The 17,645-nt window shown below is 39.0% G+C and overlaps 1 protein-coding gene across 1 annotated transcript; it reads left to right on the top strand.

Annotated features, from left to right (window-relative positions):
* The first annotated feature begins 11,727 nt into the window (after positions 1-11,727).
* Positions 11,728-16,848, top strand: LOC149275997 (immunoglobulin superfamily member 1-like). The gene is made up of 5 exons (XM_089504023.1): positions 11,728-11,749; positions 11,990-12,259; positions 13,459-13,746; positions 14,625-14,903; positions 16,739-16,848. Exons 1-5 carry the CDS (start codon positions 11,728-11,730, stop codon positions 16,846-16,848), a joined length of 969 nt encoding a protein of 322 aa, XP_089360149.1.
* Positions 16,849-17,645: the final 797 nt, after the last annotated feature.

Raw genomic sequence — 17,645 nt, 5'->3', positions numbered from 1 at the left:
TGAATAACCCAGCTGTGGAAAACAGAGCAAAGTAAAATAGAATGCTAGTAACCTAGAACAGAGAGCCAGGCCCGTGAGAGAGGAAATCTGGTCATGGCGAGCATGAGTAGGAGTGCGGTGTGTGTGGCTGAGAGTGGTGAGTGCACCTTAAGCAATGACTTTACTGTAAGTAGCATCATACAATCATATTGCCTAATAACTGGTTCATAACCAAGCCGTATACAGTCCCCTCTGAATTTTAGTTCAGTTTTCTACATGCTTGATGATTTTAAAAAGTTATTTATATTATTTAAAAATAAAATATCATCTCATGTATTGAGATTCAACAAGAGAAGGGTTAATTCCTATATAAAAGCGAGTGAGTATTTGGGAACGATCCTATTTTTGTTGTACTTGTGTTAACACAGCTGTAATTTTCAACCAATCGAACTAAAAAGCACGTGATCCTGTTGTGTATGGATATATGTTACTGAACAGCTGATTGGCCGCCAGCATTACCTGACCCTCGCAAAAAAGCCCTTAAAATATAAAGGCTGTGTAACCATTGCTATATTTCTTAATGCTTCATACCATATTTTTGTTAAACCCATTGAATTATATCTGAAAGTCTTCACTTGAATCAAATTACCTTTCAAATCCATACGGATCCAAATCATTAACAGTGTGTCCCTGTCCAAATATTTATGGACCTGACTGTTTAATTCTATAAACATTTATTAAGAGTCTTAACTTGTGACATATGTATCTGTGACCCAAAAAACATTGATTTCTATTTTTTTATCTTCCACCAACCTCCTCTTCTTTTTCATATTAAGTAAACGTAATACTCTAGGAAGATAACAAAAAGAAAAAAATTGCTGGTTGAACAAATAAGATCAGTGGCGGAACTACCGGGGTCGCAACTGCGACCGGGCCCCGGCAGCAGGGGGGCTCAAGCCAAGGGGCCGCCCAAAATGTTTTTTACGTTTTTTGGGGTTTTTTTTAAATAAGGCAGGGGCGTCCAACATGCAGCCCGCGGGCCAAATGGGCCCTGTGAGGCCTCGAGGTGCGGCCCGCGTAAGATCGGCAGCCAGGGCAACCGATCTTACGCGAGCCGCACCTCAAGCCCTGCTACTTACTTGTGGGACGGTCTTCTGGACTGCACAGAGGAAGCGGAGTTCACGTGACATCCTACTTCCTCTGTGCTTTAGCAGAGAAGGCAGAGGGAGGCCGCGCCCCCTGCTGAAGTCTGTGAGCGGCATCGAGGAGCTGCAGTGCAGGTAAGGGGGTGGGGAGGGTGTTTGAATGAGTGTGTGTGATTGAGGGAATGAATCTGTGAATGAATGATTATATGAATAAATGAGTGTGTGTGTGTGATAGCATGGATGTGTAAGTGCTGGAACCTAGGCATGATGGGACTGTGATTGCTGTTAGTAATCACACTCCTATCATGCCAAGTCAGCCAGTACATGCTGAAACCTGGCCAGCTGCCCCCCTTGTGTAGTGATGCTGCCAGCAGTATGGGGTCTGCACTTACAGCCACCCTGTACCAGCATGTACTGGCTGACTTGGCATGATAGGAGTGTGATTGCTAACAGCAATCACAGTCCCATAATGCCTAGGTTCCAGCATTTACTGGATGGATGTGTAAGTGCTGGAACCTAGGCATGATGGGACTGTGATTGCTGTTAGCAATCACACTCCTATCATGCCAAGTCAGCCAGTACATGCTGAAACCTGGCTAGCTGCCCCCCTTGTGTATTGATGCTGCCAGCAGTATGGGGTCTGCACTTACAGCCACCCTGTACCAGCATGTACTGGCTGACTTGGCATGATAGGAGTGTGATTGCTAACAGCAATCACAGCGAGCACAGTCCCATCATGCCTAGGTACCAGCATTTACTGGTTGCCTGGGTATGATAGGAGTGTGATTGCTGTTAGCAATCACACTCCTATCATGCCAAGTCATATTGCTAATTTTGTCCAATTGTGTGTTACCTACTTTTATTAAACATGTGAGTTTTTATTATTATTTTTAAAGGTGGGGGTCATTTTCGGTTTTGGCTAAGTGAACCCTGAATGTTTTGGTCCAGAATTTTCATTTTCGTTCATCCCTAGAATAAATCTAGGGAATCCTGAATTTGTAGTCGCAAAACTTTCAAGGCCCAGAAATCAGTGAGAGGAAGAGTAAAGGTTTTGTGTCATTTACTTTATTTTAATCTGCATATTTTATTAAAGGCCATATTTTTTGTCACAGTGAAAAATGAGTGCGGCCCGCGCATGTATACAATTCTGATGAAGTGGCCCACTGCAGAAAAAACTTGGACACCCCTGGATTATGCCCTTTGTACATGCGCCCCTTTTTCTTTGATTTTTTTACAGCTATGATTCAATATGTAAATTGAATTTGTTGAAACAAAATTGTTGGGTAAAAATCATGTTTTTTTTGGGGGGGGGTGAGGGGGTGGGGGGGCCCTTAACAGATTCTCGCACCCGGGCCCTGAGGCGTCTAGTTACGCCCCTGAATAAGATGCTTACCCAGTATAGGTGTGCGAAACGCGTTAACCTGTATTTCACCTGTATCTTTCTTATTGATTTGATCCAGTAATCAAGATTTCAATATAAACCCCTTAAGGACAATGGGCGGTCCCTAAACCCATGGAAAACAATGCATTTTACATGTACGGGCTTTGTCACTAAGGGGTTAAATACTTAATATTACTGGGGGCACATTTTTAAATCTTGCTGGATCCACCCTGCTGGATTTACACAGACTACCGAATTAAAATTAGCGGCGTCTGCAAACCAGATCTTCCTGTTTTACTTATTGATAAAAGAATACCTTGCCTCTCATGCTATTTGAATGCTTAATGCTAATATTGACATTGTTTGGAGGATCTCTATGGAATCTTAATAGATCTGGATCCTAGATGATGATCCTGGCTCAGGATGTGGACAGCTTGGTGGCCCACAAAGGATCTTGTTTCAAGACATTCTAATTACCTTGAACAAGTAAAAGGTCGTAGGACGTAATTTCGTCAAATAGACAAGCCTCACAACGGAAGTAATGAATGAACTTTAATGAATGAAACAGGTATGGCAATGAATAAGTTTAGGATGGTGATGCTTGATCTAATCTAACATTACAGCGTGTAATCTAGTCCATTTTCTCCTGGAATCTGCCGTGGAATTACTCTACCGATCACAACCAGCAAGGAATTATCAAATCATGTACATCAAAGAATTCGGTTAAAAAGGGGTCTCAGCTATACATGTACTTTGAAGTTTATGAACTAATGATATCCTGTACACAATAACATTCATATTAATTTACTGAATTATTTGATGAATTTACCATACAAATCCTATTGAAAATTCATAAATATAATAAAATATAATATTTATAAAAATACAGGTGATCGGTTATATAGTTCCGATACCAGATTATGGTTTCTGGCATGTGTTTTGAAAGCATTTATGTATGTTTCAATATTTGTGTATTTTATTACACTTATTTTTGATGTGAATCCATTTCTATAACCCTGTATGTATAACGAGCGCCTACACCAGATATTTATTGTATTTCCGGCCCACTCTTGTGTGAGCAATTGGGAACATGTTCGCTGGTAGTGGCTAGCTGCGGTTGTTTATTCCACACTGTTTTGTTGGGTTTTTTTTTTCTTTTTTTTTATATTTTCTATATACTGAAATTTGAATTACTTCCACAAAGTTGTTTTTTTGGGCAACAGTGGTACAAATGTTGTGGTTTAATCAAACATTTATTACCACTCACTTGAAATATGTTTGCCACAAACATCCGTCTACTGCCATCTTCTGCTTCTTTTATTATTCTCATAATTTAACAATTAATCCTGTAGATGGCAGCCCATTCATAAATTAAGCCAATTTCCCTACCCACAAAGTACTCGCTTACTCGTGCTAATGGAGCCAAAATCAACTGGACAAAACTTTGGGCTAGATCGAACAAATACATTTCCAAAATTGGTGCTAGGCCAATAATTTAGTGGTCAGTAAGAGACGGAAGGGACAACTAAGATAAATTTCCAAAAGCAGTTGTTGCCCAAACATAGCCACTCAGAGTCAGCTTGGTAGTAAAAATAACCAAAATATTTCCATATTATACCAACCAGGCTCTGGTATCCTGCTTTATGGCGATGTCTATAAGTGTGGTATGGTTGCGTTCAATGCTCGGCATGCCAAAGCAGGGCAACATAGAACAACTCCTGCCCATGAATGCTTAGCTCCCTGTGTAGTCCAGTAAGGGTTTTTGCCATACTGGTCTTTCAGACAGTCTTTAGAGTCCATATTTGTTTCTCTGGTCTTAGACATCCCACACAATGCTGACCAGCACATGGCATATGGTGGCATTTTACACGCACTGTTCATCGACGTGCGTAATGCAAAACACGGCCAAGGTGGTCATCCTTCTAGGCAGGACTTTGAAAGGTATTCATTGTTTGACTTCACGCCACCAGTTATTTTAACATAAAGAAAGCCATGTAAAGTGATCAGTATATCCCAAGGTTGGAGGAGACTTTAGAGTGTGTGATTGTGGCTTAGAACGTGGTAAGGTGACCTTCACTTGGGTTTTTCCCATGGAGAGAAAAAAAACTGGATCTCCTCCAACTCACCCCATTAGTCCTTCAAAAACCATGTTTCTAAAATACGTTTTATCATATTATAGGTTCTATGATTTTGGATGTTTGAGCCTGCTTTGGGTCATTGTTGACAATTATTTATTTGTTACACTGCATTAAGTTCTTGCAGCCGTATCGTTCGGCCCTCGGTATGAGGAAGGTGGGGTTTGACATCAGTGTATTCAAGAGGGTTTTAGTTTCGCAATGACTGGATGGCAAGTTCTTTATTAGAAAGGATTCATGCGAAACGCTTCATTAGTGCCAGTGCTTAAAGGAAATCAAGATGCCTTTATCTCTTTCGTCCGTTTTCGCTGTTGCTGGTGAGTACCGGATCCTCACCCTGAAAATCGCTTTCAGTAGCTGCAAGTTTATTTTTAAAGAAGTCATTTTTAAAGTGATCTTAAGTGAGGAGAAATGTAAGAAGAAGAAGGCATAGTCTTAAACTGGAGGGTCAGAGGCTTAGATGTTAAGTAAGGAAGTTTTACTTTACTGAGAGGGTGGTAGATAAATGGAACAGCCTCCCAGCAAGAGTGGTAGAAGATAATATAGTGAGGGGATTTAAACATGCATGCCAAGACCAAGGACTAGTTCAGGACTGCAGTCTCTACATCACAAAAAAACAAGCAGACTAGTTGGGCGGAATGGATCTTGTTTGTTGTCACATTCTATGTTAACTATATACTGTGTGTGTATATATATATATATTTATACACACACAAATTACACAAATATTTGCAAAACATTTATAAATAAATATTCTCTTTGAAATATAAAACTAAGTCAGCTTTAGAAATGCCATTTTAACTCTATAATATGTACTCATCTCTGATATGTACTCAAAGTAAAGATTGAAATATAATTTGATTGAACAAATGTCCATTTTTGGGTTGACTATGAAGTACAATGTTTTTGTTTCTTTAAAGTGCAAATTGTGCTTCATTATATGTGGCAGGTGACATCAGACTCTGTGTGAAAAAGAAAGCGAAACACACACTGCGTTTCTGCACTGAACGTACATTATAAAGAGTCGCCGGTTAAAATTCGAGGCATCGCGAGGCCGTGCTTGTTAGGTTATATCCAGGGCTGGCTTTAACTCTTTAGGCGCCATACGTGGACCCCTTTGTCCCCTCCTTCACATCTCTCTTACCCACCCCATGCAGTTCTAGTATCAATCAAATAAACAAAACAAGGAAACATAGCATTGCAGGTATAGATAATCTGAATAAGACATGCAAACCCTGTATTTGGAGGTATAGAGTAAATTACTAAGCCATAAAAAAATATAGCATCTCAAACCCAGCAGTGCAGATATAGATCAACTGAAAATGCATGTGCAAACTCAGCACTTAATGTATAGATCAAATGAAAAATGCATGGAAACCCTACATTGCAGGTATAGCTCATAGGACTTGCTCAGCACCCAGATTGCTCTATTTTTTATCTGTCTTTTCTTCCCGTCTCTCCCCTTACACATTACCCCACTTATCTCTCCCTCTCTCATTCACCTTTATCTCCCTATGAGCTCCCTCTCAGTAACCACCCAAAAGAGCGACGTGGAAGGGCAAAGGATGTCCATAGCAACTCAGTTCCAAAGGTCAGATGCCGCACACTTCCAAGGATTCGTGGCTACGTCCCAGTCAGGCACAAGGCAGGGAGGAAAGCGAGTTTAGCTAACACAAGGAGAACAGAGGGTCTATGAACCCATAACCCTTCGGAAAGTCAGTTTTACTGAAGATGTAAAACACAGGGACGGGGTAAAATACACACAAACAGGGCCAGGACCATACCGTCCAAAGCAAAGTAGAGCAGGAGGGAACTGATGGGGCTGTCACACTTCCCTTTCTCTCTCCTTTATTTGATCTTCCCCTTTCTCATTATCTCCCTCTTTTCCCTTTATCTCCCCCTTTCTCTTTATTGCTCCCCTTCCATTTTATCCCCTTTTCCTATTATCTTTCTTCCTCTTTCTCTCTGATTTATATCTCTCCCCTTTTCCCCCATTTCTTTTTCTCATCATCTCTTTCTCACTATTTCTCCTTTTTTTCTCACATTCATTTTTCTCACTGTCTCCTCTTCTCTTTATCTTTCTCTCTAGTCATTATCTCTCCTCTCTTTCTTTTTATCTCTACTTTTTTCTTGCCATCTATTCTATATAATCCTTTTCTCCCCACCTCTTACTTTTCTGAAGTCCTGTGGAGGGAGAGTGAGGTCTGCTCATACTGAGCAACTCAGCATCCACAGTGTCAGATATTTTATCACAGAAAACATGTATTCTATATATTCTGTATTTTACATGAACACAAAATGACGTCAGAGCCATTTTATTTTACTTAAGCATATAGTGATTATTTCTTTGTCTTTGTTCCCTTTATAATTGAGAACAAAGGAGTATTCATGTATAATGATGTTTCAGTGTATATATGATACAATTAATTTTATCTTCCATGAGAAAGTTAAGTAGACACTGCATATCCTTAGGAATGTAAATTGGAGCGGGAGATACATGGGAAGACTACAAGACCTGAGTTACTATCTAGGAAGTAACATTTGGCGATTAGGGTGACCAAGGATAAATTCCAAACACATATGTCATGGTTTTAAGTTAATTCTTAGACAAGAGCCTCTCTCACGGGTAAATTAAGAAATTACAATGGTGTAAATATGAGTAGAAATTCTAATTATAATGAGTAAAACCCACCATTATGATTGGAGAATTCCAATCAAAAGGTGGAAGCTATGATAATAAGCCCTGTCGTTAAAAGCTTAGGTCTTAAATAAAAAAAAAAGATCGCACCCTGAAATGGACAGACCCTGACGGACTTATTCACCAAATTTACCCCAGAGAATTGGAATCTTAAGTTTCTGGCACCCTATTTCACTCTTAGAGTTACTTTGAGTTCTAACGTATATAACTTGTAGAAAGTTATATTCTTTCCTACTTAATTTCTTGCCACTGAACCTGGATTAATTTCTACAAGGACCAGTTGGACCACAGCAACAAGCGGTGGTAAATATAATTGTTTTATTATTCTCAATAGAGATGAATTTTGTCTTCTTCATATAGAATTCCCTGTTTCTGGGAAGTACTATATTGCATTATTGTATATGACGGCTTGCGAGACTGCAGCTTAGAACCCGTGATGATAACAATAATGAAAAGGTATTTTTACCTATAGACGAAGTTTGACATTATTTGCATCTTTTAGGAATTTCACTAATACTCGTAGACATTATTAAATTATTTTTCATTTGTCATATTAGTTAAACTAATATAAGAGAAATAGTGATATCTTTATTACTGCCCTGATTATTATCAATTTTTGGTTGCTGAGTGGACTGGAAATTAATGGTGTGTGTTAGACTCATAAAATAACAATTCCTATTGATAACTATCGATAATAAACTGTATTTGAATTGATTTATTTTTGACATGTTTTAAGAATTTTGTGTTTTATATCATGCACTGTGTGACTCATATATAAATTTTATAAATTGTATTTACAATAAATAATATTTTTATTGACTATCGTGGCGATATCTATCTAATTTGAGTTATAATTTTCGGCGATCTGAAAGAATTTAGGATCGGAGATAAAATATAGGGTATCGCCTTAAATTAATATTGTGGGTGTGGTACTACAATATTTGGTAGCGTCGTTATTTTGTGTGTGTGACGAAATATTGTTTTTGCCTATTTTGTCTCATTAATATCCCTAACAACAGCAAGCATGTATCGCAAGGGAGCAGTGAAACAGAGGTCTCTATGAACTCATCTTGCTCTCCCTTTATTTTGGGGCATTTAGAGGGAGTGCCATGATGTCCCCAACCGACCCTGCTCCTCCAGATGCAGGCTGTCTAGCACCCCTCTGAAGGGAGCTGGCAGGGTGGCAGTAGGGTGACCACACGTGTATAAGATAACACATATGCACACACCGTGACATACACTTAGAATACATTTTATATTAGGAAGCATTGGGAACCATGTTGATTTCAGCACATGGGCAGTTTCAGAGAATTAACCCCGCTATTACCAGACATCAGCAGTGTTGACACTGTAAGGTCTTCCTCAACCTGGTGAAACAATCATGGGGCTACCGTGTTTCCCCGATAGTAAGACACCCCCGATAGTAAGACGTATCGGGAGTTTCAGAGGGGTCAGCTAATATAAGCCGTACCCCGAAAGTAAGACATATGTCTTACTTTCGGGGAAACACGGGGGATTTGCCTACGGCCTACGGCCGCATTAACGCAGGGCATAAGGGGCGCCTGCCCCTTAGGCCCGCCGCACCTGCGACCGGGTCCGCCACTCTAAGGGGCCGGGAAGTCCCCACCAAGGCCGGCCTTACGTGTCTGCGGCCGCACAGGATTTAAATTAAAACATCGGGGTTTTTTTTTTAACTTTATTTAACATCCTCCATGTTAAATAAAGTTAAAAAAAACTTTATTTAACATGGAGGATGTTAAATAAAGTTTTTTTAACTTTATTTAACATGGAGGATGTTAAATAAAGTTGAAAAAAAACCCCGATGTTTTTATTTAAACCCTGTGCGGCCGCAGACCCCTAAGGCCGGCCCCTTAGAGCAGGGCCGACCTTTGGGGTGTGCGACCGCACAGGGCGCCACACTCCAGGGGGTGCCAACCTGCGGCACCCGGCACCCCTCCAGAGACGGACAGTAATGTCCGCCGCTGGAGGAGCAGGCTCGCAAGGGAGCGGTATCGGAGGTCTTTAACAGACCTCCGGCTCCCTTGAGTGATTTTAAGCCGGGTTCAACCCGGCTTAAAATCACTCAAGGGAGCCGGAGGTCTGTTAATGACCTCCGATACCGCTCCCTTGTGATCTGCGCGGCAACAGCTGTTGTGCGCCGGGGTTTCTTGTCAGATCCCGGCGCACAACACTGAAGCCGCGCCCACCGCTGTCCGTGCCCTCTGACCCGGAAGGAGACAAGAACTGGCGAAGAGGAGGAAAAGAAGCTGAAAGAAGAAAGGAAAGGTAGGAAAGCATTAAATTCGAAAATTTTTTCCCAATATAAGACATACCCCGAAAGTAAGACATAGTGGGGCTTTTAGGGATAAAAAGAAAGTAAGACGCTGTCTTACTTTCGGGGAAACACGGTAGTTATAATGACCTATGTGTTCTAGAGAGAAAGAACAACAGTTCTGCAGTTCCCGTGTTATGTTAGGAATTCCGTACGCAGGTAACGATTGCTCTGAGGTTTTTTTTTCAGAAAATGTGATTTTCCCAAGAAGATTTTATTTCCTTCTCTGAAATGCAGTTTAATAATATCTTAAGTACTGAAAACCAATTGCATAATTCTTACAATTTCGCCTTACATGTGATTTCTGCTACATATCAACATAACAAAAATAGAAAGTGGTACACCCAAAAGGAAGTCTGTGAAGAACTTACTGTTTTTTTCTTATACATTTTTATTGTACAGATAGTATATATATATATATATATACTGTATATTTATATCTATACAGTATAATTATGCATTATGCGCTTATTACAGGACTATCAAGTTGCTCTTGTAACTAGAAGGCATCCTGTTTAAATATTCTGAATTTTAGTTACATTCTTTAAAGATTTTTATTTTTTTGTTTTAATCAGGAAGCAGGATTGCTGAACACAGTTGGTAATTTCAGCCAGCCGGGTGGGGGGCGATTAGGGACCCCAGCAGCATCTATACAGATCCTTATGGGTCGTCCTTGTAGGCACATTTTCAATGGTGTCAGTATTTATACTGCTGCAAGGGATTTCCCAAATGTTTAATTAAACACTGGACATTTAAAGCGATTAGCAACTGCAGATCGTTTTAGAGGTTACTAACAATATATATTCCCTTAATAGAATAGCGGTTGTGCATTCGGATTTGTACAAATTGTAATGATTTTTGCTTAATTTGTGCTTTTGTACAAATCTCCCAAAACAAGTAGGGCTCCCCTCACTTGGAACCTGGCTCATATTTTCTGGAATATTATCCAACAGTCAATTATTGCTTGTTGCATTTTATGATTCCCACTTCCAAGTTAATAAGGAAAAGAAGGGCGAGGTGAGGTTGCAATGGTGCCAAAACAGAAACAGGGTAACCAGCATTCGGAGGATTCCCATTCATTTGTGTTTGTTTCATTTCGGTTTTCTCCTCATAGTATGGTGGATTTGCTGCATTTCTGTCTCAGAACATCAAAAGATGCTGCCACAAGATGCTGCTGCTGCTTGAAGTACATCTTGTTAAGTCCCAGAAGATAGCAGGCACTTCTTCCATTGAAAATGCTGCAACAAATTTTGTTTTAAACCAAATGTGCCAAAAACAAAATGAAAAGTTAATCTAAATTGATTTTGCTCACCTTGCACAAGTCTTTTCAAAGTACACTTTTGTAGCATTCAACATTTAGAAGGGGCATTAACCAGATCAATTTGAAAAATACAGTAGTGTGAAGAAGAATGTACACCCTCTTTAAATTCTATGCTTTTACATATCAGTTCATAATAACAATTATCTGTTAGCAGTTCCAAAAATAGATAAATACAACCTCGGATGAACAACAACAAGTTACATTACACGTGTCATGATTTATTCAACAAAAATAAAGCCAAATGGAGAAGCCATGTGTGAAAAGCTAAGTACACCTTTACTCTTTCCATAGCAAATAAGATGCCCTTGATTAATTGATCATCAGCAAGTGTGACAACCTCTATAAAACCTGAAGTTTTAGCAGTTTGCTGGTCTGGAGCATTCTGGTGTGTGTTCACACAATGCCAAAGAGGAAAGACATCAGCAAACTACTTAAAACTTTTACAGAGGTGGCTTTTCACACATGGCTTCTTCATTTTGGCTTTTATTTTTGTTGAATAAATCATGACATGGTGCAATATTTTAGGCCTGCTAAGAAAAGATGATTTTTATTATACCCTGATAATATAAAACCGTAGTATTCAAAGAGGGTGTACTTTCTTTTTCACACGACTGTACCTTGTGAGATAAACAGATTATTAACTTGTAGTTTGTTGCTATTATATATATACACATATATACATACAGATACATATATATTTCTATTTCAAATGTGTCTTTCAGGCTTCTTTTTGATCATGGATCAGAAGGTGTTTGCCCGTAAGTACCTTATAATACATCATTTAAATAAAAACAAAAAAACTATTTAAAGTGTCCTTAGTTCACATATTTAGTGGTAAAAACTCTATTGTTCCATATATTAATGTTCTATATACTCACAATACATTAACATCAGCTTTAATTAACTTTCTGTTATTAATAAACAGTTTATTTTCGACTTTATTTTTTTAAAAAAAATATAATGCTTTTATCTGCTTTCTTATTTGTTTTGCTGTCCAGAAAAACTCCCGAAGCCTACCCTAATATTATACACGAATGATCCTGAAGACGTGATTATGGCTGAGGAAAATATTAGTTTTGTCTGTAAAACTGATGTAAAAGCTGAAAGATTTAATTTATATAACAACACCAGCTTTATACTACAGCAGACTGAGCCAACGTTTAATCTGTCCAAGGTAATGAGCAACCAGACTGGAGTATACAAGTGCGACTACTGTTATCAGTCAACATGCTCGGAAACCAGCGATCCGGAGTATATCTACGTCAAAAGTAAGGCAGAATTCGTGTATCTTTATGTAGTTTAAAAGTGGAGATACTGCCCCACAATCTTTCGCAAAAGTCGATCTTCCCTTTATTTTAATCCACCCTTACAAAAAGCTGCATTAGCTTCCTTTAAGCTTAAAAAAGGGGAAAGAAGTACATTAATAGGAAGTAATAATCATAAGTCCTGAGAAATGACTGTTCCCTGTGGTGTACATATATTGTACAATTACGATGCATATATTGTTCTATTTAATCCGTAAACATAATTGCATGGGTTTATTCAGTTTATTCAAATGACAAAAAATGTGAAATTTGGGAAAAAAGTTTGTTAAAGACAAGGAGTAACGGTTCATGGGCAATGAATAATGTTGAGTAATTATCCTACCTGGGAACTATCAGGGTTTGACCCTGAGTTTCTGGGGTTTTGCCCCAATATAAGGGTCTCAGGGTAAAGGGCAGATTCTCAGGGTAAAGGGCAGATTCTCAGGGTCATAGAGCCGACTCCTTCATATTCTACACTACCAGGATCATATATAAGACTCCCCATTGGTGCTTTTACTACCCGTATGTTCTGGCTGATATCCCTGCTTGAATGACTCAAATAAGTGTATCTTGAAATAATGTCCAGGATTCCATGTGAACCCATATTAGAGCTACTTGGTTAACACATAGAATATTCACAATGTGCTATTAAAAGGTTAATATTTAAACAATCTCAGGGTCAGTTCATTTCGAAAGATCCCAGCTAGGATACTTACAGCCCCAGAATAAACATAAAATATAAATATAATTACCCTTAGTGACATGCCCGGCCCAAGCCATTGTCCTGCCCGTGTTCAAGGATGAAATGCTGCCCCCCCCCCAACAAAACCACAACCACTAAAACCATGCCCAAACCCAGACACACATACACAAACTCAGACACACACATACACAAATAAACTCACACAGACATACATACACACAAACCTAGACAGACCATCTGATGACACTGCACTTATGTAATTTGGTGGCCACTGGCCTTAAAGTGGTAAGATCACTTTTCTTGCTCAGTCCAGCCCTGAACATTTGTGTCCGTGGATAAAAACATGAGACTGCAGAGGCCTCAAAGAATGGTCCTGCCTCATGAATTCATAATTTTATTTAAACATGCGATGGAAACAAACAAGTCTTCAAGCGTGGTGGTTTATTTTTTTTTTTTACAGAAACCTTTCCAGAACCAGAGATAACTGCCAAGCCAAGGAAGATTGTCCATTCAGGAGACAGAATCACAATAACATGCAGAGCTCCGTATCCAAATCTACACTTTTTTCTATATAAGGGAGAACAGGAGGTCATGAATGATATTGCTGTCGGAAATGAAGTATCATACACAATGGAAAGTGCAAGCAAGAAGGACATCGGACAATATGTCTGCATTTACAAGACAAAAAATGACAGCACCTATCAGATGGAATCTGCAAGGAGCAACCCCATCATGATAAGAGTTAAAGGTAAAATGATTTCACGCTAATAAACCAAGATAAAATCGTAAGGGATTCATTCAAACAACTAGGGTTTGGTGAGGTTATTAATAACATGCATCACTTTTTTTGCGCTGGATCATAAGCATGAGAAAAAATGAGAAACACAAATATATTTAGAATAGTGTTGCCCCCCCCCATGGGGCAAATAGGCTACCTCTGTTTTATTGGTCTATTTCTGGTATAGTTGGAATGGAAATGATGCAGAGTTCATGAATTAATATGACTAATCAATACACTCGAGTCTAGTCATAAAGATCAAATCTAAAGCTAAGGGTTAGAAGTGATGCTATTACCATAGCAACCATTGGAACATTGTTGGATTATTCATATCGACTGAAATCACTCAGATTAAATTGACTTTATTGTGAGGAGAAATCTTCACTAAGAAAGCAAGTTAATCTTATTAGGGAAAAACATAACTTCTTAATCTAGGCTCACCAGCGGTCTCCCTCTTCTGGGGAGTGGCTTTTCATTGGGGGGGTAGTGTGGCTAGCCCCAAAAGCCTTTAGTGGAAGGGAGGTGGGCTGAGAGTAGATGTGACATGTGTGGGGAGTGGCTTTTCATGGGGAGGTGTAGTGGGGCTAGCCCCCACAAAGCCTTTAGTGGAAGGGAGGTGGGCAGAGTGGGCCGAGAGTAGATGTGACATGTGTGGGGATTGGCTATAGCTACATGCCACGCCTCTGCCCAGAGAAATAAGAATCTGACCCAGAGACCCGGGGACGCAGGGCTCCCTGGTATGAGTAAAAATAATTTTTTAAGAATTTATATTCAGGTCCAGTAAACACTTGCTATATAATTCTTTTATTAGATATGTTTTTATCATGTTCTTTATTGCATATAAATAGATCTTCAGAGACCTTCCATTGCCATTGGAGTTGACCCTAGGGACAGCGAAAACGTAATTATCGACTGCAAGTCTCCTACTATCCAAAACTGGAAGTGGTTCCAACTACTGAATGACAGTAAAGAAGTTGAAAATGAAATCCAGTCCGATAAAAATTTGGTACAATTTACTGTCAACAGAACTGAATATTCCAAAAAGAAATTTTACTGTATTTACCGCATACGGATAGGGGACGACTTTGCGGATTCTAAGCCGAGTTACTCGATAATTGTAGATCAGGGTAAGTATTACGGATCTGTGCCCACTGACACTTTCCACGTCTAGATAAGGATATGTATAATAGTCTATAATAGATATTGTTCTGAATGCCACAACACAATAAAATGTACTCAAAAGGTAATATAACCACATATCTCAGATTATAGGCTACAGAAGAGATAACCCCAAATTGGGTTTAGGGGCCACAGGAGGGGCATACCATGGACCCCTTTAAGTTTAAATCAATGGTATGGTCCAATCAGCAGGACTACGGTTGATTCAAACTTGAACATTTCCATATATACCCCCTACTGGGGTTACAAGTACTTACCTCTGTATATATTTTGCTCTGATGTAACGCTAACCGATAATACGATGCTTTGTTGCAGTGATTGATTACACCACTAACAACATCATCCGGCTTTTGTTATCAGCAGTGATACTGCTAGTCCTTGGTGTCATTGTTTGGAAACACTTCAGATTTTTGCAAGAGAGAACACAGTATCTCCCCACGTTGCCCCCAGCACTAGTTGTTGAAGACAAGTCCAAAGGAAATCCGGAAAACCCAGGGGTGACATACATACGCAACCCCCAAGAGGATACTATTGTATTCGATACGCTCTAAATAAAACGCTTGCTGTTTGCAGCTGTATATGCCTGTCTCTAGATTCACAAAATGGCAAGTTTGGCCTTAATCATTAACTCAAAATCCTATTGTCCAAGAGAATGGAATCTTACTTTGCCATCTTCATATTAAATATTACTGACAGATCTTTAATAGTGCAATGTATAGAGTATAGGCTTCAAATAAGGTTGGTTTAGGGGTTTTTTTGTATGCACCTTAATTTTCTTGTACATTAAAATTAAAATATTTAGACCGCTACAGTCTCTGCTTTTTTTGTCAATGATCCAATTGAGGCTTCACTTTTAGTGGTTATTAATTCATATTTAATACAAACCTGTAGCTTGTAGTTTGGAGAACTTGATGAGAGATAAGAGCCATCAAAACCCATCTAGTCTAAGTGTTTCTCCTGATGTAGACCTTAATCAGCCCTGAAATATATAGTAATGGAATATTTTGCCTCAGGGAAGTTGAGTTCTGTGGCATAAGGTGGCAAGGCTAGCACGTCTAATTTATTATCTCTCCGTTCTCCTCACCACGTCTTTACAACGCCGATCTAAAGCTAACAGCAGCAATATGTGGACAAGCCAGTTCCCAGCAACGTTGGGGCTTTGCCAAAAATGTAATTTCACAAACCACAAACTTTTGCACAAACACTTCATTTGAAATTTTGTAACTGTGTCTAGTGGGGTGATTTTGCATAATTTTGTATCATTTATAAGAGTGAGCATACAAACTATACAAAAAAAAAAAACAAATAAAAACTTTAGACTCTAAAGTTACATAGTTATATAATAAATGTGAAAAATTGACTTTGGTTCATTTAGTTCAGGCTTTCCAAGATATGCCTAAGTATGCTGTTCTATTGAAGCAAATAAGACACCCCCCCCAAAAAAAAACAATAATAGAACCTGTATGGATCATAATAATAAGAAAACTGCAGAAAACATGTTTATAAATTATTAAAATTTCATATTCTTCTTTTTGATAAATCCCAATATTTGGTATAGAGCTGTACCATATTAGCCATAGAAAGAGAGAAAGCCAATTTGGTAAACATGATACCTTTATTGGCTGACGTATAATGGATTCCAATCTTTCAAGGGAGTTAAACCTTAAATGAACATTTTGCGTATACATTTCCCAGCTAATCGGCTAGCCCAATGTATAGGTGAAAATGTAGAGAGCAATACCTTGTCAATTTTCAGTCTTGAAGCATACTTTCTAATGTACAGTTCTACAGGCTGCCTTCACATCAGTGTCCATGACAAGGCTTGTGGAAGCCCTTGTTGCCTATGAAGCATTAATGAAATGTCCACCACGAAGCATGCTGCACATCGAGTGATTATCCATTAGGCACATTGAGAATTAGTGCCCACCAAGCTCAATGGAAGATCCAGCCACCCCAGCACCACCGCCTAATAGTAACCACACTGTGCAGACTGGGCATGGACCTCCATAGTGCAAATGGGCCACTTACAAGACATCATTGATCTCCTCGATCGCCCAATGGAGCCTGGCACCGAAGAGGTTAAACACACACACTTCAGCATTTAAGAGGTTAGCTACACACACTGTAGAAACAAAGATACGTGATATAACTTCTGAAAATGATATCGGGACGATGTTTCACAAGCATGTGATAACACCGTTTGTGATGTTTCTCTTATAGACATATGGCTTTTGAAATTTCCTCTTAAAGCTGGCTTTAAGACACTTCTGACATTTTGATTGGGGGGCTGATACGCTGAGACAGGCGTTCACAACTTTTTAAAGATTCCTTTTCAATACAAACCTATAGCTCATAATTTGGAGATAGAAGCCTACAAACTGATGGCAGATAAAAAGCATTCGGTCCATCTAGAATACGCGTTTCTCCTGATGTAAAGAGTCGGACCTTAATAAGTCCTGAAATATATCGTTTTAAAGAACATTTTGCACCTGGGAAGGCAAATTCTGTGGCATAACGTGGCAAGGCTGGTATGTCTAATTGATCATCTCTTCTTTCTCCTCACCTCCACTTCTTCTTAATTTCATTTTTGTAAAGAATATTATAAAATCCCATTTACTGTAGTGCATGGAAATGTTACATTTAGGGATTAAGGAAAAGTGCATTAAAAGATCATAATATGAAAAAGGTAT

This window comes from Sceloporus occidentalis, unplaced genomic scaffold (genome assembly GCF_023333645.1).
Source record: "Sceloporus occidentalis isolate IW3139 unplaced genomic scaffold, rSceOcc1.0.p SCAF_252, whole genome shotgun sequence".
Classification (NCBI taxonomy): domain Eukaryota; kingdom Metazoa; phylum Chordata; class Lepidosauria; order Squamata; family Phrynosomatidae; genus Sceloporus; species Sceloporus occidentalis.
This window is presented reverse-complemented; position numbering and strand designations above follow the sequence as displayed.

Coding starts and splice junctions, on each gene's coding strand:
- LOC149275997 (XM_089504023.1), top strand. CDS start 11,728: ATGGATCAGAAGGTGTTTGCCC. Junction 12,260..13,458: donor GGAGTATATCTACGTCAAAA/GTAAGGCAGAAT, acceptor TTTTTTTTACAG/AAACCTTTCCAGAACCAGAG. Junction 14,904..16,738: donor CTCGATAATTGTAGATCAGG/GTAAGTATTACG, acceptor TCTAATGTACAG/TTCTACAGGCTGCCTTCACA.